Source organism: Protopterus annectens, chromosome 3.part0 (genome assembly GCF_019279795.1).
Source record: "Protopterus annectens isolate FY-2018-M chromosome 3.part0, PAN1.0, whole genome shotgun sequence".
Lineage (NCBI taxonomy): Eukaryota > Metazoa > Chordata > Ceratodontiformes > Protopteridae > Protopterus > Protopterus annectens.
In genome coordinates this window covers 392,852,073-392,870,425 of record NC_056731.1, presented here as the reverse complement: position 1 = coordinate 392,870,425, position 18,353 = coordinate 392,852,073, and the positions used below count along the sequence as shown (strand labels likewise).

General features: G+C 41.2%; 1 protein-coding gene across 3 annotated transcripts in view; it reads right to left on the bottom strand.

The window, feature by feature from the left end:
• RALA (RAS like proto-oncogene A) overlaps positions 1–18,353 on the bottom strand; it is a 734,484-nt gene that overhangs the window by 84,278 nt on the left and 631,853 nt on the right. For all 3 annotated transcript variants that reach the window (XM_044064842.1, XM_044064841.1, XM_044064843.1), the window contains exon 4: positions 12,258–12,432. In XM_044064842.1, the coding sequence (XP_043920777.1) occupies positions 12,258–12,432 (175 nt within the window). The remainder of the gene's footprint in view (positions 1–12,257; positions 12,433–18,353) is intronic.

Sequence of the window (18,353 nt, the reverse complement as noted above, 5' to 3'; positions counted from 1 at the left end):
GTGAAACTCCCTCAAGCATAATATAAGAGGGCATGTCAACGGAAGATGGCTGTAGCAGCAACACCAAGCACATATCTATATGGTACAGTACTGACTGCACATTAAAAATGTGCTGTTTGTGACTGTCACACAACGTGAAATAATGACGGGGAGGATGTCTGTGTGAGATAAGCATCCTTACATGAATAATGCAGAGGACATCTATCAGGGATCTGACATTCAATTTGGGATAAGGTGCATATTGTGAAGCTGTGCAAACTGATACACCTGAATAGGAGTGTACTCTCAGCAGAGGTCTCCAGCAAGGTGGCCACAGGTAAAGGATCATGGAAAACATTACAATAACCAACCACAATCATGGACAATATCAGAAAAATACCACCAGTAATCCCATGCCTCTGGCAGAACATATGTGATGTAGAGTGATAATAGATGCGTTTGCACACACACACTTGAGCAACTATTATGATACATGCACACTCTAGGAGGGTAACCACACACACTGTCCTCATCTGCTGGAGGTGTAAGGAGGAACACTGCTATACTTGTACATGACAGAATGGGGAATACATGCTAGCTGCCTTGTGTGCATGGCGTGTATGTATGTATATTATACATTTATATATAAAAATATATAATATATATATATATATGCACACACACACACACATACATATATATATATATATATATATATATATATATATATACACACACACACACACACACACATTTATATATATATATATATATATATATATATATATATATATAAAACAACACTGAAACAATACCTTTTCTCCCGTTGGCTATTCACATGTACCAGCACTGAATATATATATATATATATATATATATATATATATATATATATATATATATATAAAACAATATTCCTAGCCTTCCTACTTTTCCTCCCCATCTTCTTTATGGCGACTCCTAATATATACATTCAGTGCTTTCAGCTTACTAAGTCCAACATGAGCAACCCAGCCACACATAACCTAGTATATCAGTTACGTACCATATCTTCTATTCATTTTTGATGTCTACATAGCAATAGCTCAGAGGCTATACGTTGCACTCAGAATCTTTAATCTGCTGCTCTCCATCTTTCCCTCTCTACTGCAAAACTGTAATACTGAACTGTTCACACATTCACTATTATCCCAGGTTATCAACTGTGTTCTTGTTTGGCTTGCAATGTTTCTTGTTTGGCTTGCAATGTTATCAACTGTATTCTTGTTTGGCTTGTATACTTAAAATCTGACATCTGTATAACTAGTATTACCTACTTTATTGTATCACCTATACCATCGCTGCTTGATTTCTGCATTTTGATTCTGTAGCTTTATCATGTTGTTTGTTTTTGGAGCTTTTCTCCCAGGCCTCTACTGAAAAAGGGCTCACCCTGGCCCAGCAGACCTCCCGGTAAACAAATGCAAATAAATAAATAAATAAATAAATAAATAAATAAATAAAATATTATATTATATATATGGCACAATCCACACTGTCACAGAAGAAATACATGCCATTAATGTTGTCAAACACCTATGAATATAGTGTGTGTGCATAAGCAGAACAGGCAGCACACATGCATCTGGTGTAATAACTTGATTTATGTTCGGCACCATCAGACAGTCATGTATATTCCACAGAAAGAATACCTAGGTATGGCCAATAAGCTGTGTGACACTGCACCGTCACAAAAGTAATATACTTCAGTTACACATCACTGGAAGATGTGTAGGGAGGTAACATGAAGAAGGGTGCACTGTACATAATTACTGGTGTGGTGAAGGCTGGGAACCATGAATTTATAATGGCCTCTGATGTGCATGTCCCTCACATACCCAACAGATGTGTTACATTCAAAGCAGTAGTCAGCACTGTGACTACATGCTGGTGGATGTGCCACTTACCCTGTACTCCAGGACACATATCACATACCTATACTCCAGGACACAAATCACATACCTATTGGTCTGATTATAGGGTATGATGTCTACATTACACTTGGGTTGTGTGTCTGTTTCTGATTCAACAAATCCATGTTTCTTGTCACTGCATGTGTTGTCATGGCTATGGCAGCAGGTTTTGGTATGTGTTGACACTGTCTCTGTATTATACAAGTATCACAGCTGACTCAATGATTGCCCACAAGCTGTGGTCCTTCAGGCAGCTGTTTGGACACAGCACAAGTATGTCATCTGTGATGTCCATCAATTAACTACTGGGCAGGAAAGGGCCTAGCACACACCCCTGATGTACCGACCTGATCACTGGACCTGAGATATAGGTCACATCACACATTTCTACATAGTGAGATGCCATGTAGGGTTCCATTCTGGGTCCATTACTTTTCAACATCTTTATCAATGACCTCTACAAAGTCACACAACTAGATAAAATTATCTAGTACGCTGACGATTCAACTATAATCTCAACCTCAAACAACTTCTCCGACCTACTCTCAGCTACTCAAAATGCCTTTACAGATATTGAATCTTGGCTAAACAATTCTCAACTTCTACTAAATGCCAAAAAAACAAAACTTCCATTATTCTCATCAAAAGCACCAGACATAGACTTCAAAATTTATGCTAAAGACAGAACTGAAATAGAAATAGTAAAATTTGCCAAACTACTGGGCATTACAATTGATAATAAACTCACCTTTGAAACACATATCCTCAACACAATAAAGAAAACATACTTTAAACTTGGCAAACTATCGCCATAAGCTTTACATTGACAATGACACCAAAACAAAGCTAGCAAAGCACCTTACTAATCCCTACCTTACTCTATGGTAGCACCATCATTACTAACCTTCACTCCTCTCTCAGCAACAAGCTCCAATCCTGCTACTATAAAATAGCAACATTTGCCTTAGGAAAGCCAAACCGTTCACACCATTGCCAAGTAATAAAGGAACTGAACTGGTTGAATTTCCCTAATTATCTTTCCTATACCCAACTAATGCTAGCCCACAAACTAATTTATACACCAAATAACTGTTCAGCACTGTCATCAATACTTCTAAGTTATGTCCCTGCACACACCCTTCGATCCTCCAATAAATCACTTCTAAATGTAACCAAGCCAAATAAAGGAGCTGGGCAATGCCTGTTCTCACATAGCATTGCTAAAAAATGGAATTCCCTACCCTCCCATATTACCCAAATAGACTGCATGAAGAAATTCAAAGTAACATTAAAAACATATCTCCTTGACAACCACGAATGCCAATGTCAATCAATAAAACCACCACAAACCAGGGCTACTTATACTGTAAGCCAGCTCCATAAGAAAAAAAAAAAAAAAAAAAAAAGCCTACCCTGATAGTATTAGCTCTATCACTGCTATCTTCTACCACCATGAGTTTTACTTCTTTGTCGTGTCATGAGATACCAAAGGAAACACCTCAATTTCTTTGTACTACAATACCAATGGCTACCTAAGGTTTTTAATTCATATTAATAAGTTGTACATTGTATATAAATGTTTTTAACGTCTTTCTCTTCAAACTATACCTATAAAACCGTAAACCTCTGCTTACTGTTATTTATTTGTATAAAGTTTTTTACTTTACTTATTTTACTTTTATTGTTAACTGCAGAGCTTTTCTCCCCGGGCCTCCACTCAAAACGGGTCCCCAACCCAGTGGACTTTCCCAGTCAACAAATGTCAATAAATAAATAAATGTATGCCACACACTGATCTACCCATTTGGTGATATAGCTGTTTATGGCCACATATGACAGTGCTGATTGAATACCTCAGTGTGGACTTGTGTCAAATGCCTTGACCTGTTCAAGTTCCATAAGATGATACTGTTCTCATCATGCATGCCCTCGATGACCTCTATGAGGGCATCTATCAGATGTAACAGACCTGATATAGCATTAACAACTCACACAGGTCTGTTGCACACTTCTGGAATATTACTAGTGTACATGTAGAAGAGGTTCATGATGACATGGTCATCTTCCTCACAGTCGAAGTTTCTGACCCCGATGGAACTAATGTACCACCACAACTGGAAGCAACAAACACCAAAATGACCAGCCACTATCCAAAACACTTTATTCTTCTCTGACGTCTCGGCAGAAAGCCTTCCCAGGAGTAGAACATTTCCAAAACACACCTGCCTTATATACACATACTTATTAACCATTTAACACTTAATTAAACATTCCAATAAAGCCATCAGATTAAAAATCTTCAATTATATTCTAAATGTAACCCTTTCATGGCTAAAGTATCATACTTTAAAATGTATACAGATTCCTTAAATAATAACTTGTTTTTAATATCCACATTGTCATACCGAACATTTACTTTTTCTAACACAGTGCCAATTAAACCTGCAGACTCCACCCCATGTACTCTATTAAAATGTTCAGCTATAGAGCTTTCCTTTTTATTCCTAACAATGTCTGTTAAATGTTCCATTAACCTCACTTTAAAGGGTTTCTTACTTTCCACCACATAAGATTTCTTACAAGGGCATTTCAGGGCTTAGATAATGCCCTCTGTATCACACAGAAATTGGCCTTTTACACTGAAGTTAAAACCATTTATTTAAATAAACTTTTAACTATGTGTTTACAAGCTTTGCATTTCCCACGAGGTATAGTTCCACAGTCTATCTGAGTTCTTGTAAAATTCGTAGGGGGGGTGACAAATTTTCCCCTAACCACAAAATCTCTAACACTTCTTCCTTTCCTATAGGATATCATGGGCATACGATTCACCCATTGAGAAAAATCTTTGAAAGATGTCACATAACACCAATAAAATTTCACCATGTCCACTAGTTTAGGACTAAAACAACTATATGTCGTTACAAAATAAATATCCTCTTTTTTACTACATATAGATTTAACATTACATCTATACCTTCTTCCCTTTTTACATTCCTCGTTTATATACCACCTTATAAACCTATCCCAACATTTTTCCAACAATTCACTACTATAACCTATAGGTCTAAACATATTAACAGTTCTCAATTTCTACTGTAAAATCTGCATTACACAATCTATACAAATGTATGAACTCTCCATATGGTATAGCTTGGAGAGTATGTGGTAGGTGACAACTCTGTGCTTGTAAATACTGAATTCCACTTTCAATTTTTCTATGTACTATGTACAATGTTCTATTGTTTTTTTCCATCACTAATATCCAGCACCACATCTAAAAAAGAAACTTTTTGCCCATTTTTAATCCCTCAAATTCTAAATGAAATCTATTAAGTTGCAACTCCAATATACATTTTTCTATCTCATCTTCACCTCCTTCACATAAGAAAATCATGCAATCAATGAACCTATAACATTTTATTATATGCTGTTTTTTTATTTTGACTTATACACACACTCTACCTCAAATAGGCCCATACTTAAGTCTGCATAGGAGGGGCAAAAGCTGCCCCCATCGCTGTTCCCTGTTTTTGATGGTACAATATTCCATCAAACTCAAAAAATGTTTTTGTTAAACAAAATAGACCTGTTCCATGATGAATTCTGTCACCGGACTGTTACCTAAAAAAACCCCTCAGGGCCTCCATCCCAAAATCGTGATAAATACTCGTGTACAGGCTTTTTGCATCTAAGGTAGCCCAGTACATATTTTGGTTCCATTGAATATTTTTTTAAGAAATCAAAAACATCCTTTACATATGAGGGCAAATGTACCTTGGGTAGCAAATAAAAATGTAAAAACTGTCCTATTTTATATATAAAATACTCCTTACTCGAAACTATAGGATGACCCAGGGGATTAGACAAATCCTTATGTACAGTCAGGATATCTTTATACATGCATGCATCAGGTGCTGTCCCCCCCAACTCAGCTGGAAGCATGTTGATGTATACTCTTGTATGGGAACATAGGTCATGTGGAGGGTGTGTTGAAATGTGTACTCAACCGTATCAAGGAGGTGTATCTGCTGAGTCATGCCATAGGTGATCTGTGATGTTGTCACAGCCCATTGATTCTGTGTGATAGGCCTGGATGAAGGTAAGACCATGCATACTGCCTACTGTGATCTGGCCTAGGGTTTTCATACAATCACACATGCAGGTATCAATGTCAAACCCTCCAAGCTGGGGATTAAACCTTACACATCAGTTGATGGGCAACTAACTGGCTTGCTGACAAAACACATACTGTGAAAGTTGGTGAATCAACCTGTACCATGAGAGATGTCACCACTGGCAAACCCCAGGGATCTGTGCTTGGCCCTTCACTGTTTGAACTGTATTTCTTAACAGTTCAGGCTAAAGTATATGGCCTTTGGCTTACCAAGTTTGCTGATTCTTGCATATTGTGTGCAATCACTGAGTCCATCAATGGTGGTAACATAGTACAGGAGGAGCCAACACACACAAACAAATGGTGACAAAGAAATGTGTGCTTGTAATGTTGTCTGTCTGACAAGTGGAGTTCCATGTTAATCACAACAATGCAAACAGTCCTGCTATGCAGAAATCCGGTGATGCAAGCACTGGGAATACATGTACATAGCAATTTGAACACTGACCACCAAGTGTCCACACTGCTACTGAAAGCCTATGTTGTGCACAATGTTGTGCACATCATAAGTCATGCCATCATACTGAGATATTAGGATTGTATGTATGACAGCACTGTAGTCAAACCTCATTACAACACTAATAAGAGTATAATGCTCTTTTTTCACATATACCTCACCAGACACATGTAGCAGCTGGATAAGCAACATGGCTTTCTCAGCAAGATAACACAGGGCTTACAAACCATGCCATCATGTATGTGGCTAGATTAAAAGCCATGTCTGTCACTGTAAACTTTATTGTATAAGATGAGGTGACCCTGCCCTAGTGGGAATACTGCATATCCAAAAATGTGACATAGCTGATGACATCGGCAGTGTCTGTTGAGGAGGAGAAGATAAGTGTCCCACATGCTGATGTAAAATGCTCTCTGTAATGTCAAGCAACAGCTGACACACACACACACACACACACACACACACACACACACACACACACACACACACACATGCGCAGTTGACTGCAGTGAGAATAGAGCCCCCTACCTATTTAATTACACACACTATAGAACCAGTACTTTATGCAAGCGCCAAAGCACAAGTCTGACTTATAAAGGAGTGCAGGTGAACTTACAGAAGTTGACATCAGTAGGCCATGTGAGAGAGAGGGTTGGGAGAACTGCATGAAATGGATGTGTAGCCATGGGCAAGTATCAAAGTGCGGGCAATCTATGACATTGGAGAAATAACTGTAGGATACACACTTCTGCTCTGCTGTCTAGACACACATACACCAAATCGACTGCAGTGGGAATAGAACCCATAGCTATCTAAGTACACAGACTACAGAACCCAGTACTTTATGCAAGTGCCACGGTACAAGTCTGACTTACACAGGGGTGCAGATGAACTTATAGTAGATCTCATCAGCAGGCCATGAGGGAGACAAGGGGTTGGGAGGCTTGCATGAAATGGATGTGCAGGCATGTGCAAGTATAAAAATACTGGCAATCCATGTCATTGGAAAAGTAACTGTATGATACACACTTCTACTGTGCTGTCTATGTAGGTAAGTCGGGTAGGTGAGGAAGCAATTGCAGATAGATGAGACAAACAAGACAAGAGACAGGGACGGTGATGGACACAAAAAGTTGGGAGACACCATGACTTGGGTAAGGGTGGGAACATCCAGAACCCATGGTCGTTAAGCTGGGTGACAGTGAGAATAGAGTTCTCACCCACTAGATTGTCATCACTGCCACCTCACTGCAACACTGGCTGGAATACTTGACATCTCCTTCTCCTTAGTGTTCACCTCCGAGCACTGTGTTTGCATGATGGTAAGCGGAGCACATCAGTTGCATGCAAAGCAAATTCAAAGTTATTGGATGTACATGCATTTGTGTATGTGTGTTGGACAAATGTGAAGGCCATGGCAGTCCAGATAGCAGAAACATACTTACAGGAATATACTACACAGTATGCCCAGCGTCATACATTTGATAATACATGTGATAACAGATAAATAAATATATAATTGACACTATACTGGTGCCTCAGCCCTCATACATATAATTCATATCAGCTATACTATGTCAAGTGTTACAAGTGAGAGCGACTATAATGGGAAGTGGAACAACAGTAAAAAGTCTATGGAATATGCTGTATTCAAACCCAGGACCATGTGTATGGCAGTCTTACATTTACACTTGTTGCTACAAGAAGGTTGAGAAAACAGTTGTCTATGTTGTAGTTAACTGCTATAAGCTATAATGTCACAACAGTAAAACAAAGGTTGCACACCCTGTACTAGAACCCAAGACCATCTGTAGTCCAACCCTACACTTAACACCTGCTGCCACAAAACTAGTTACATGATAATCCCTATTTTACTAATCATACTTAAGGTCTCACTGTTAACTGTAGTGCAACACTGCTTACCAGGTTTGTGCGATGGCCAAAAATATTAACTAAATGCTTCCAGTTTCTATTTTCAGCTGTCTGGGTCCTGTCTGTTTCTTGGTGGGCTAGCTGTCCAATCTGTGCACTGCTGCACTTCGCACAAACCAGATAGGCAGAGCCAAACCTGACATTCATTTTCTCTGTTTCCCCTGTTTGTGTTATGCGGCACAGCTCACAAAAAAATGGCCAATTTAAAAAAAAAAAAAGAAAGAAAGAAAAGGGAGAGGTGGTTGAAATGAGGAAAAGCAACATACACAACAGACAATGTCATTGCACATGAGATATTTCTACTTGGGTCTGGATTTGAACTCTAACTCACATGCACCTTCAGATCACAGGATGGGTGCCTTATCCCTCTTTGCCACACAAACAGCTTTGTAGCAAAGAACTTAACTCAATATGGACACAACCAACTGCAACAACATCTACAGTGATATCAAACCATACAAGTCTTATTTGTACATGTATAAGTTTTGGATGCAGTGCACCTACTGATCACACAACCTGTCACGATTACTGCTTGCAAATATACAGCTCTGTCTTACATTTGTGTGTTTGTTGGCCATTCTACATTTACCTGATCAGTACTCAAGACATGCAGTGTGTAAGCCATTCTACATAATTGGCTTTAAGATGTGTGAGGATATTAAGTGGAAATATATGCAGTTGCCAACAAATGAAGGGCAGGTTGGAAGTTAAGGAACACAACCTGTGACTTGTGTGCTGCTTACTTACATTTCCAGCCTTACATCTAACACTTTGTAGATCTAACCTGACACAACAGTGGAAGTAAGGCAGTCTGCAGTACTGCTGTTTTCCTTCTCTCAACCACTAATCAGTCACACTGGCAGCCCATTAAAAACAAACATTGACCAAGTGCCTGCACTATGTTTCCATCTCCTACAAGGATCCAACTTTTTGGGATTCAGCAATTCTGAGTTCACACCTCATTTTGCATCTTCACCAAGCTAACAGCCCTGAATCTACACCACAGAAAGGCAACCATGTAGCTAGGCAAACTGATGGTGAGGACACTTGTTTATGTTGCAAAGACTGCACATAACACTATTTCTTCAAGATATATCTGTACAGAGAAGTACTGCACTTCAGAAGGTATGCTTCCATTTGGTCAGCTACATACTGCATATGCTTGAATGTATTTAAGAAATATCTGAAGCATATGGTTTTACACGTTTATCTGTATCCATTAGTTAGAAGTGCAGTGATGGCATGGGCATTTTTGCCAAGCCATTTCAGAGGTACACATGACTGCCAACCCATATGTTACCAGATGGGTAGCTAATTGGCTCACTGACAGAACCCACTCAGTCAAAATAGGGGAAGACACCTCTAGTAGTAGACCCGTAACGTGCGGTGTACCCCAAGGATCGGTCTTGAGGCCTCTATTGTATGGGATACACTTTTCTGAGGTGCAAGCCAAAACGAGTGGTCTGTGGCTGACCAAGTTTGCAGATGACTGCAAGCTGGGTGCTGTCTTAAATTCCCCTAGTGATGTGCACATGCTCCAAGAGGGCCTTACCCAAACTAATGAATGGTGCCACAAGCATGGCTTCAAACTGACTGCCAAGAAATGCATCATTATCCCCTTTGGGGAAAATCGCATCCTCACTTATTATCATATTAATAACAACGTATTAAGCATGCAATCAGTCATGAGGGATTTAGGCATCCAGGTTGATAGCAACCTGACTTTTGACCACCACATTGTCTCCACTGTATGGAAGGCTTTCTACATGGCCCACATCATAAATACGAGTACTTCATCCATTCATCACATCACTGTACTACTCCCTTATCAGACCCACTATTGAGCACAATGCCTCCTTCGGCATCTACCTTGCCAAGCACATGCAGCAGCTGGAGAAACCACAGAGGTTCCTGACCAGGAAAACCCAGGGTCTCAAACACCTATCCTATACAGATAGGCTAAAAGCCCTGTCCCTCTACTCAGCCTCATACAGACTGCTCAGAGGTGACCTGTGGCTGGCATACAAGGCCATCTCAGACCCAGCTTTGATGGAGTTGCTGCATATCCATAAGTCAAACTCCACTCTTGCAACCCCCACACAAGGCCTCACCCTGGTCTGTGACATCAACAGAACCTGTTGGCAGGGTAGATTTGTGTCCTAAAGACTCCATCATCGGTGGAATAGACTCCCTCTCCATGTCAAGCAGAGTACCTATCTAGCCCTCTTTAAGAGGAACCTGGATGACTGGATGGGGAACAAAAAATGCACCTCTGGGATCCCACCTGTGTCCCTGTTGGATGGGGAAATGGGTGTTGACTTTGAGGGAACATGGGCAAAATTCCTGACTAGGCATATAACGGCCTCTCGGCCAGTAGCCTAATATCATCCTAAGAACCTAAGCCAATACATGAAAATAGAAACCTATGTGATAAGTATGTACAAACATTTCAGGGACAGTTCCTTTGCTAGAACTTTTAGCATTTTCAAACAGGGTTTCTTAACAGACTGGGCCATTTTCCCATTCTTTTTTTGGGGGGAGCATAGGTGAGAAAACTGTTATGGAACAAACAAGGACAGACTGTTCTTTTGTGGGGGAGGGGGTAGCAAAGGCAAGTTACAGTTATAGCACTATCAAGGATATGTTGCTCTATTAGTGTGATATAAGGATATGCCACTCATTCCTATTACTACAAAATAAACTACAGGTTCAAGACTTACCTTGTAAATGCAGCAGTTGACATGGTTCTCTCTGTGTAAACTCCTTTCCGTGGCTGTATTACAAATGTTTTGGAATATGCATGATAAACCAGCACTGAGTCTACACGGATGCTTTATTGCTTACTGAATAGCTTCATGTTGGGTTGGCTGATTAGCATGCAATTCAGCTGCTTATGCTGTAATTAGCATCCCGCTGTGTTTATTTGATTTGTGCAGGGCTGCACACCTCTACACTACTCTTACTAAATCTAAAACTTTCCATGGCCGTACGATGCATACACTTTGAATAACGACCACGTAAGCTTTACTGAATCTGGGGGTCTATTTTTTTTCCTAGAATAATTATTTCAGAGACTGTTTTTAGGTTTCTGTAATATGACTGAAACCATGTGAAGCTGGGTATATGAAGCACCAAGCACAGCTCAAGACTTCTTATCTAGAAATTTGAACAAATCCAAAAACAATGATAGACAAAGGTGTTAAATCACAGATAATGATGTTCACTTGAGAACTTGGAAAAAATAAGATGATTTGCATAGTGTGCATAGTGTAACTGTAAAGTTTAGCATTACTTAAAGAGTTTATCAATCACTCTTTTGTCACAAAATCAAATTTTACAAGAAACAAAATAAAAAGTTGAGGCAAATTCAAAGACATTTGAGAGGTACAGTGCAAACAATAGCAACAAAAGGGACATTCTGCTACATTCATATTTTTACCAGTGTAGCCAAACAGTTGTACCTCCTTTGACTGAATCGACAACATAAAATTCTGAAATTATCTTTGAAGAGAACCCTCAGCATTGTGTGAGTACTGCCAAGTGAAAAGCAGTTTAAAGCAGAAAACAGAGAAAAGGTATTCAGGTGCCAAATTAAATCTCTCTGACATCAAACAAAGCTCAACACAAGACACTCTGAGGAAACCAATATCCAGGTTCTTTCTGTGTTTTTCTTAAAGATTTAAAGTGCATTTAATACGAACCAACAGGGAGAATTACCGAAAAGGAAAGTTTCATAAAGGTTGCAAGTGTGTTAAGTTACCTTGTCAACGTTTGCTCTAGTTTTTGCTGATGTTTCTACATAGTTGACATTCCACTGCTCAGCTCTCGCTTTTGCCTCTTCCACAGATGTTTGCCTCCTGTCTTCTAAATCAGACTTGTTGCCAACCAGTAAAAAGGGAACATTCTCATCCTCCTTTACTCTTAATATCTGCTCCCTGGAAAGATGCACATGAATCAGTTTCAGTTCCTTATCTTTACATAATCAATGCAACAAAATTGTGTTATGAACAAGCCAACCTTTTACAATGCTATTAAATAGAGGGGAAAAAAACATTCAGTTTAGTGAATACAACAGTGTGAATGCCTGTGTGTGTCATTTAACAAACTGACAGAAAAGCGCAAAGGGGAGGTAGAAAGCAGAGAAATAGCAGAAGAGAGAAGACAAGAGAAGATTTTTACCAAAACAAGCACTTACCACATTTACAGCATAGAGCATGCATCACAATTCAGACATGAAGAGCGGTAAACAAGATTTGGGGGGACAGGGACGGGGGGGGGGCGGGACAGGAGCATTATTGCTAAGTGGAGGAGCTTTGAGATCGGATCAGATGCTGGACATGTGGCAGAGTCGGATCCAAGACGGATCCGGGAATCCACAGGTTGAAGATCAAATGAAGACAACAACTTCAGATCATATTCATATCTATAACAAATGCATGCACACACTCACAGGTTAGAAGAGTATATGTAACCCAAAACATTGTCAATGTGTAAACACTGGTATAAACATTGCATACATCTGGAGATAATGTTGTAAACAGTCTGTAAGATCTGTTATGTTCAGCTATTATGCTGTAACACTAAGTAGCTATTTTTTTCTTCTGTTAATGTGCCTATTACTTTAAAGGTAGGGAGCAATCTTTTTGTATTAGGCAGAACAGAAAGTGATCATGGACGTATACCAAGAGGACTAAGGAATGTCCAAGACAGAGAGCAATCGCCCTTTGTAAAGGAAGTGCAGTGACCCAAGTAGTTACCTACTGCTGTCAACGTTAATGCAACTCCCATTAAGTATCACAAGTCTTTTTCTGTGCTATTGAAATTTCCCTAAAAAGAGAATGAGAAAAGTACAGTTTTGTACCTACCATAAATGTAGATGTCCGATAGGTATGCATCTGCAGTCATCACATATGGGTTGTCCTGCCTCAGGCAGCCCTTCGGTCGGCCGGATTCCAAAGTCTGGGTCCAGCGTTGGCTGATGTCACCCTTTCCCCGACGTCACAACGCCTGGGGTATAAAAGCGTCAGCCGACGCCATCTTCCTCAGTTTTTCTTGCCCCAGATGCCAGGTGCCCTCTAGGAAGGCTAAATTTGGAAAAAATGCAATAAAAAATCCAAACATTTTCAAAAATATATATATATAAAACAAATACACCCTGACAGATCCCTCAGCTAGCTAATAGAGAGGTAAGCACCCTAGGAATACCAGAGAGGGGAAGGAGGGAGGGTAAACCTGACTGCAGATGCATACCTATCAGACATCTACATTTATGGTAGGTACAAAACTGTACTATGTCCTTCAAGGATGCATCTGCAGTCATCACATATGGGTAGAATACCATAGCCAATCTGGGGGTGGAGGTACTAGGAAAAGGATGGTGTAGCTAAGATACCCTGCAGGACAGCCGTAGCAAAGCCTGCTCTGGATCTGGAATATAGAGGTAAATTGTAATGCTTGGCAAATGTATGCACGGAGCTCCATGTGGCAGCTTCTAAAATGTCTTTTGTAGCCACCCCTCTTAAGAAGGCTGTGGAGGTGACTGTGGCTCTCGTAGAGTGAGGTCTGATGTTAGCTGGTACAGTCTTTCCATGAAATGAGTAACAAAAGCGGATGCAATTTCCTATCCATTTTGAAATTGTCTGTTTGGAAATTGCTTTTCCTTGAGTACCAGAAGCATATGCTATCAGCAGCTGGTCAGTTTTTCTGAAACCTTTAGTTCTGTCCAAGTAGTAGCGCAACTGTGAATGTCCAGGGTGTGCAGCAGTTTCTCCCCTTTGTTTTGTGGATTTGGGAAGAAGGTAGGCAAGTGAATAGCTTGATTCAATGAAACCCTGGATACCACCCTTTGGCATAAAAGTAGGATTAGTTCTTAATGAAATTCTATCCTGATGGAAAATAATAAATGGCTGAATTGCCATTAGGGCCTGTAATTCCGAAACTCTTCTTGCTGAGGTTATTGCCAGAAGTAAAGCAGTCTTCCATGAGAGATACTGTAGATCTGCAGATGCTGCTGGATCGAATGGAGGCAGTGTTAGTTTTTCCAACACGTAGTTAAGGTCCCAAGCAGGTAGAGGTGGTTTCCTAGGAGGTTTGATGTTCTTGATCCCTCTTAGAAACTGTCTTAGGAGAGGATGAGAGAAAACAGGAGGATCAGTATTGTACTCAGCTGAAATTGCTGAAGCATGAATCTTAATAGAAGAGTAAGACAGTCCATTGTGGAACATTTCTGCCAAGTATTCCAGGATATGTGGCATGTTCATCATTGTCGCATCTAGGCCCTTTGTGGTGTACCAGATGAGAAATCTTTTCCATTTTGCTGAGTATGTCTTCCTTGTGGAAGGGCGGCGAGCTTCCAGAATAATATTCTTTACTCTCTGGGATAGCCTATCCTGAGGAGGAGTCAAGGTATTCTCCACGCTGTTAGTTGCAATGTTTTCAGGTTGGAGTGAAGAGTTTTGTATCTGTGCTGTGTCAGTAGAAGTGGCCATAGAGGTAGGGGCCATGGCTTCGTCCGTGACATGCTCCTTAGCAGTGGGTACCAGTTCTGTCTTGGCCAGTCCGGAGCAATCAGGATCACTTTTGGCTGCTCTGCCCTGATCTTCAGTAACACCTTGGTCATTAATGGAATAGGAGGAAATGCATACACTGTCAGATTTCTCCAGCTGAAAGAGAGAGCGTCCACTTTCCATGCTTGTGGGTGGTATGTCCGAGCAGAATCTCTTTAGTTGATGATTGTGGGGGGATGCAAATAGATCTATGTCCGGGCTCCCCCAAGATTGTGTTATCTTTTGGAAAATGTCTGGGTGCAGCATCCACTCGTGTGCATCCATGATATTTCTGCTTAAGCTGTCCACCAGTGTATTGCCCTTCCCTGGCACAAACTGAGCCTGTAGCTGTATATTGAGTTTCAAGGAAAGATCCCATAGATTCATTGCCAGTCTGCACAGAGGGTAAGAATGGGTACCTCCTTGCTTGTTTATGTACCACATAACTGTGGCATTGTCTGTCCTTATTAGTAGATGGCCTGGATGCAGAAAGAGCTTGAAGGCCTCGATTGCATGTATCACTGCTAGCATTTCTTTTTGATTTATGTGCATGCGTAGCTCCTTTCGTGACCACTGTCCTTGGATACCTCTGCCCTCCATGTGTGCTCCCCAACCTAGGTCTGAAGCATCTGTTGTAATAGTTTGGGAGGTTTTTGGCTTTGTGAAGGGCAGCCCTCTGTTGGACTGGCTGGCCTGAGCCCACCACAGAAATTCCTTGTGAAGGCATGGAATGAGAGGGATTAGAGTTTCCAAACTGTGACTGTGCTGAGTCCATAAACTCCTTAGGTACTACTATAGCTTTCTCATATGTAGCCTTGCTTGTGGAATCAGAAGAATACAGGATGCCATGTAACCCAGGGCCTGCAGGATTTTCCTTGCAGTCAGCTGAGTTTGTCCTGTCAGATTCTTGAAGTAATCCGGTAGTTGATTTTGTTTTTCTTCTGTGAGATAAGCCATTTGGGTGGTTGTATCTAGATCCGCACCCAGAAAGGTTATTCTTTGGGATGGAACAAGTCTTGATTTGTGCATGTTGACTGTATATCCCAAGGCCTGTAGAAGATTGATGGCATAATTTAAGTCCTTTATCAGAGTTTGTTGGTTGTCCGCTTGTATAAGGCAGTCGTCCAGATATGGGTAGATTTGCATCCCCTGGAGTCTGCAGTGTGCTATTACTGATGCCAGGCATTTCGTGAATACTCTGGGCGCAGTAGATAAGCCAAAGGGCAATGCTGAGAATTGATAATGCTCTGACCCTGCAAGAAATCTGAGGTATCTTCTGCAACTTTGTCTGATAGGGACATGCAGGTATGTCTCCTTGAGGTCTAGAGTAACCAGCCAAGACCCCTTGCCCAGCATGGGAAGGAGTTGCTGTAGAGTCAGCATTTTGAATTTTGGCACAATGAGATAAGTATTGAGTACGGACAAGTCTAGAATAGGCCTCCATTGGTGCTCTTTTCTTGGAACAAGGAATAGTCTGGAGTAAAATCCTTGGCCTTGTTCTGAAATAGGAACTCTTTCTATGGCTTTCATTTGTAGTAAGTTTGAGATTTGTTTCAAAGCCTCTGTCCTTTGATTCGGTGGCAGACCTGGTATGCCTTTTCTCTTTGGCAATGTGTGGAAATGGAACCTGTATCCGTTGTCTATTATTTGTAGTGTCCATTTGTCTGTTGTAATGTTGTGCCAATTTCTTGAGAATAAAGAAAGCTTTCCGCCCAAAGGTGCTTCTAATTGAGCCCTGGTTGGCGGAGTCAAAGCAGAGTCACTGAGTTTGTCCTTGTGCAGCAGTTGCAGATCCTGAACTGCCTGTCTGTAGTGGAGGTTGCCATTGACGGCCTCTGTAGGAGCCCCTAGCTTGGCCTCTACCTCTGGCACGCCTGTTTCTGCCCCTTTGAAACCTTTCTGTGTCCGGAAAGGACCAATTCTTGGAAGGCCAGTTTCTGCTGAATCTAGGCGGTTGGACTTGAAGAAAATCCTTAACTGTTTGTACAGATTTTGCCTTTTCCTCAAATTTCTTTAGGACGTCTTGAGCAGTGGAACCAAATAACTTTTGCTTTTCCAGTGGAGCATCCAAAAGCTTAGCTTTAACATGTTCTGGCAGGGATTGTTCCTTCAGCCAAGCATGCCTGCGTATGACAACACCTGTCATTGCTGACCTACATGAAGCTTCCAATGCATCATAACCACACTGCAAGAAATGGTTGCTAACCTGCTGGGAATTGTGTACCAGATCCTGAAGGGATTTACGGTCCAGGGGTTCAGAGGAAGACAATTTCTTATGCATTTCTTCTAACAAATACTCTTGATACTGTATCATGTGAAATTGACAATTTAATGCCCTCATAGCAAGAGTGGCAGAAGTATACACTTTTTTACCCCATCTCTCTAATGCCCTGGACTCCTTTGCAGAGGGGAGTGGGTTCTTAGTAGCAACAGCTGCAACCCCTTTAGGGCCCTGTGAAATAGTTTCAGGGTCAGCAGAGTGGGCCTTATAAAGAAAATTATGTGTGTCTGGGACCCTGTAATACCTATCAGGCTTAACAGGGGCCGGAGGTAGAGTGTCAGGGGTCATACGAGAGTCAGAATATACATCATCAATCACATTTAAAACAGGAGGAATAGCCAAAGGTCTATGCTGAGGTAAATGAAGAAAAGTTCTTAGTCTTTTCCTGGAATCAGAATATTCCTGGCCCTGCCATTTGAAATGCTCTCTCATAGTGTGAAGGGTCTCCCCAAAGGAAAGCTCTTCAGGAGGGGAGGCTGAGGGAATAGATTCCTCTGCATCTGAATCCTCATAGGCCGAATAAGCCTCCTCCTGGTAGTCTGAGTGATCCGATTCAGCAGAGGCCTCCTCTGAGGAAAGGGGATCAGGGGGATCCATCCTAGGCCTTTTGTCTAGAGGGGGTTGGGAGCCCCTGTCCGGATGAGGCTGAGAGCCCCTAATTAAGGAGATCAGGTCTTCTGCTAAAGTTAAAATCTGTGAACTAGAAGAAGGTCCCTGAGGAATAACTCTGGGAGGCATGGCTTTAGTGTGTTTTGCATCTTTAGCCCTGGTGAAGGCCTTAATAGACATGGATGCAGGAGGCCTGGCTGCACCACGTGCTGGTGTAGCTTTATCTAAAGGTATGGTGTCGGAAGATTCCAATACACCAGTTTCGGAAGGCAATTCTGTAACCGACTCGGTAGGAGCCTCCGGGACCGAGGCTGTCGGTTGTATTATGTCAGGGTTCGGAAGTACCAAGGACTCGGTATCAGCCGAGACCAAGACACTCGCGGTAGGCCTAGCCGCGGTTTCAGCCGAAACCGTGGTCAGA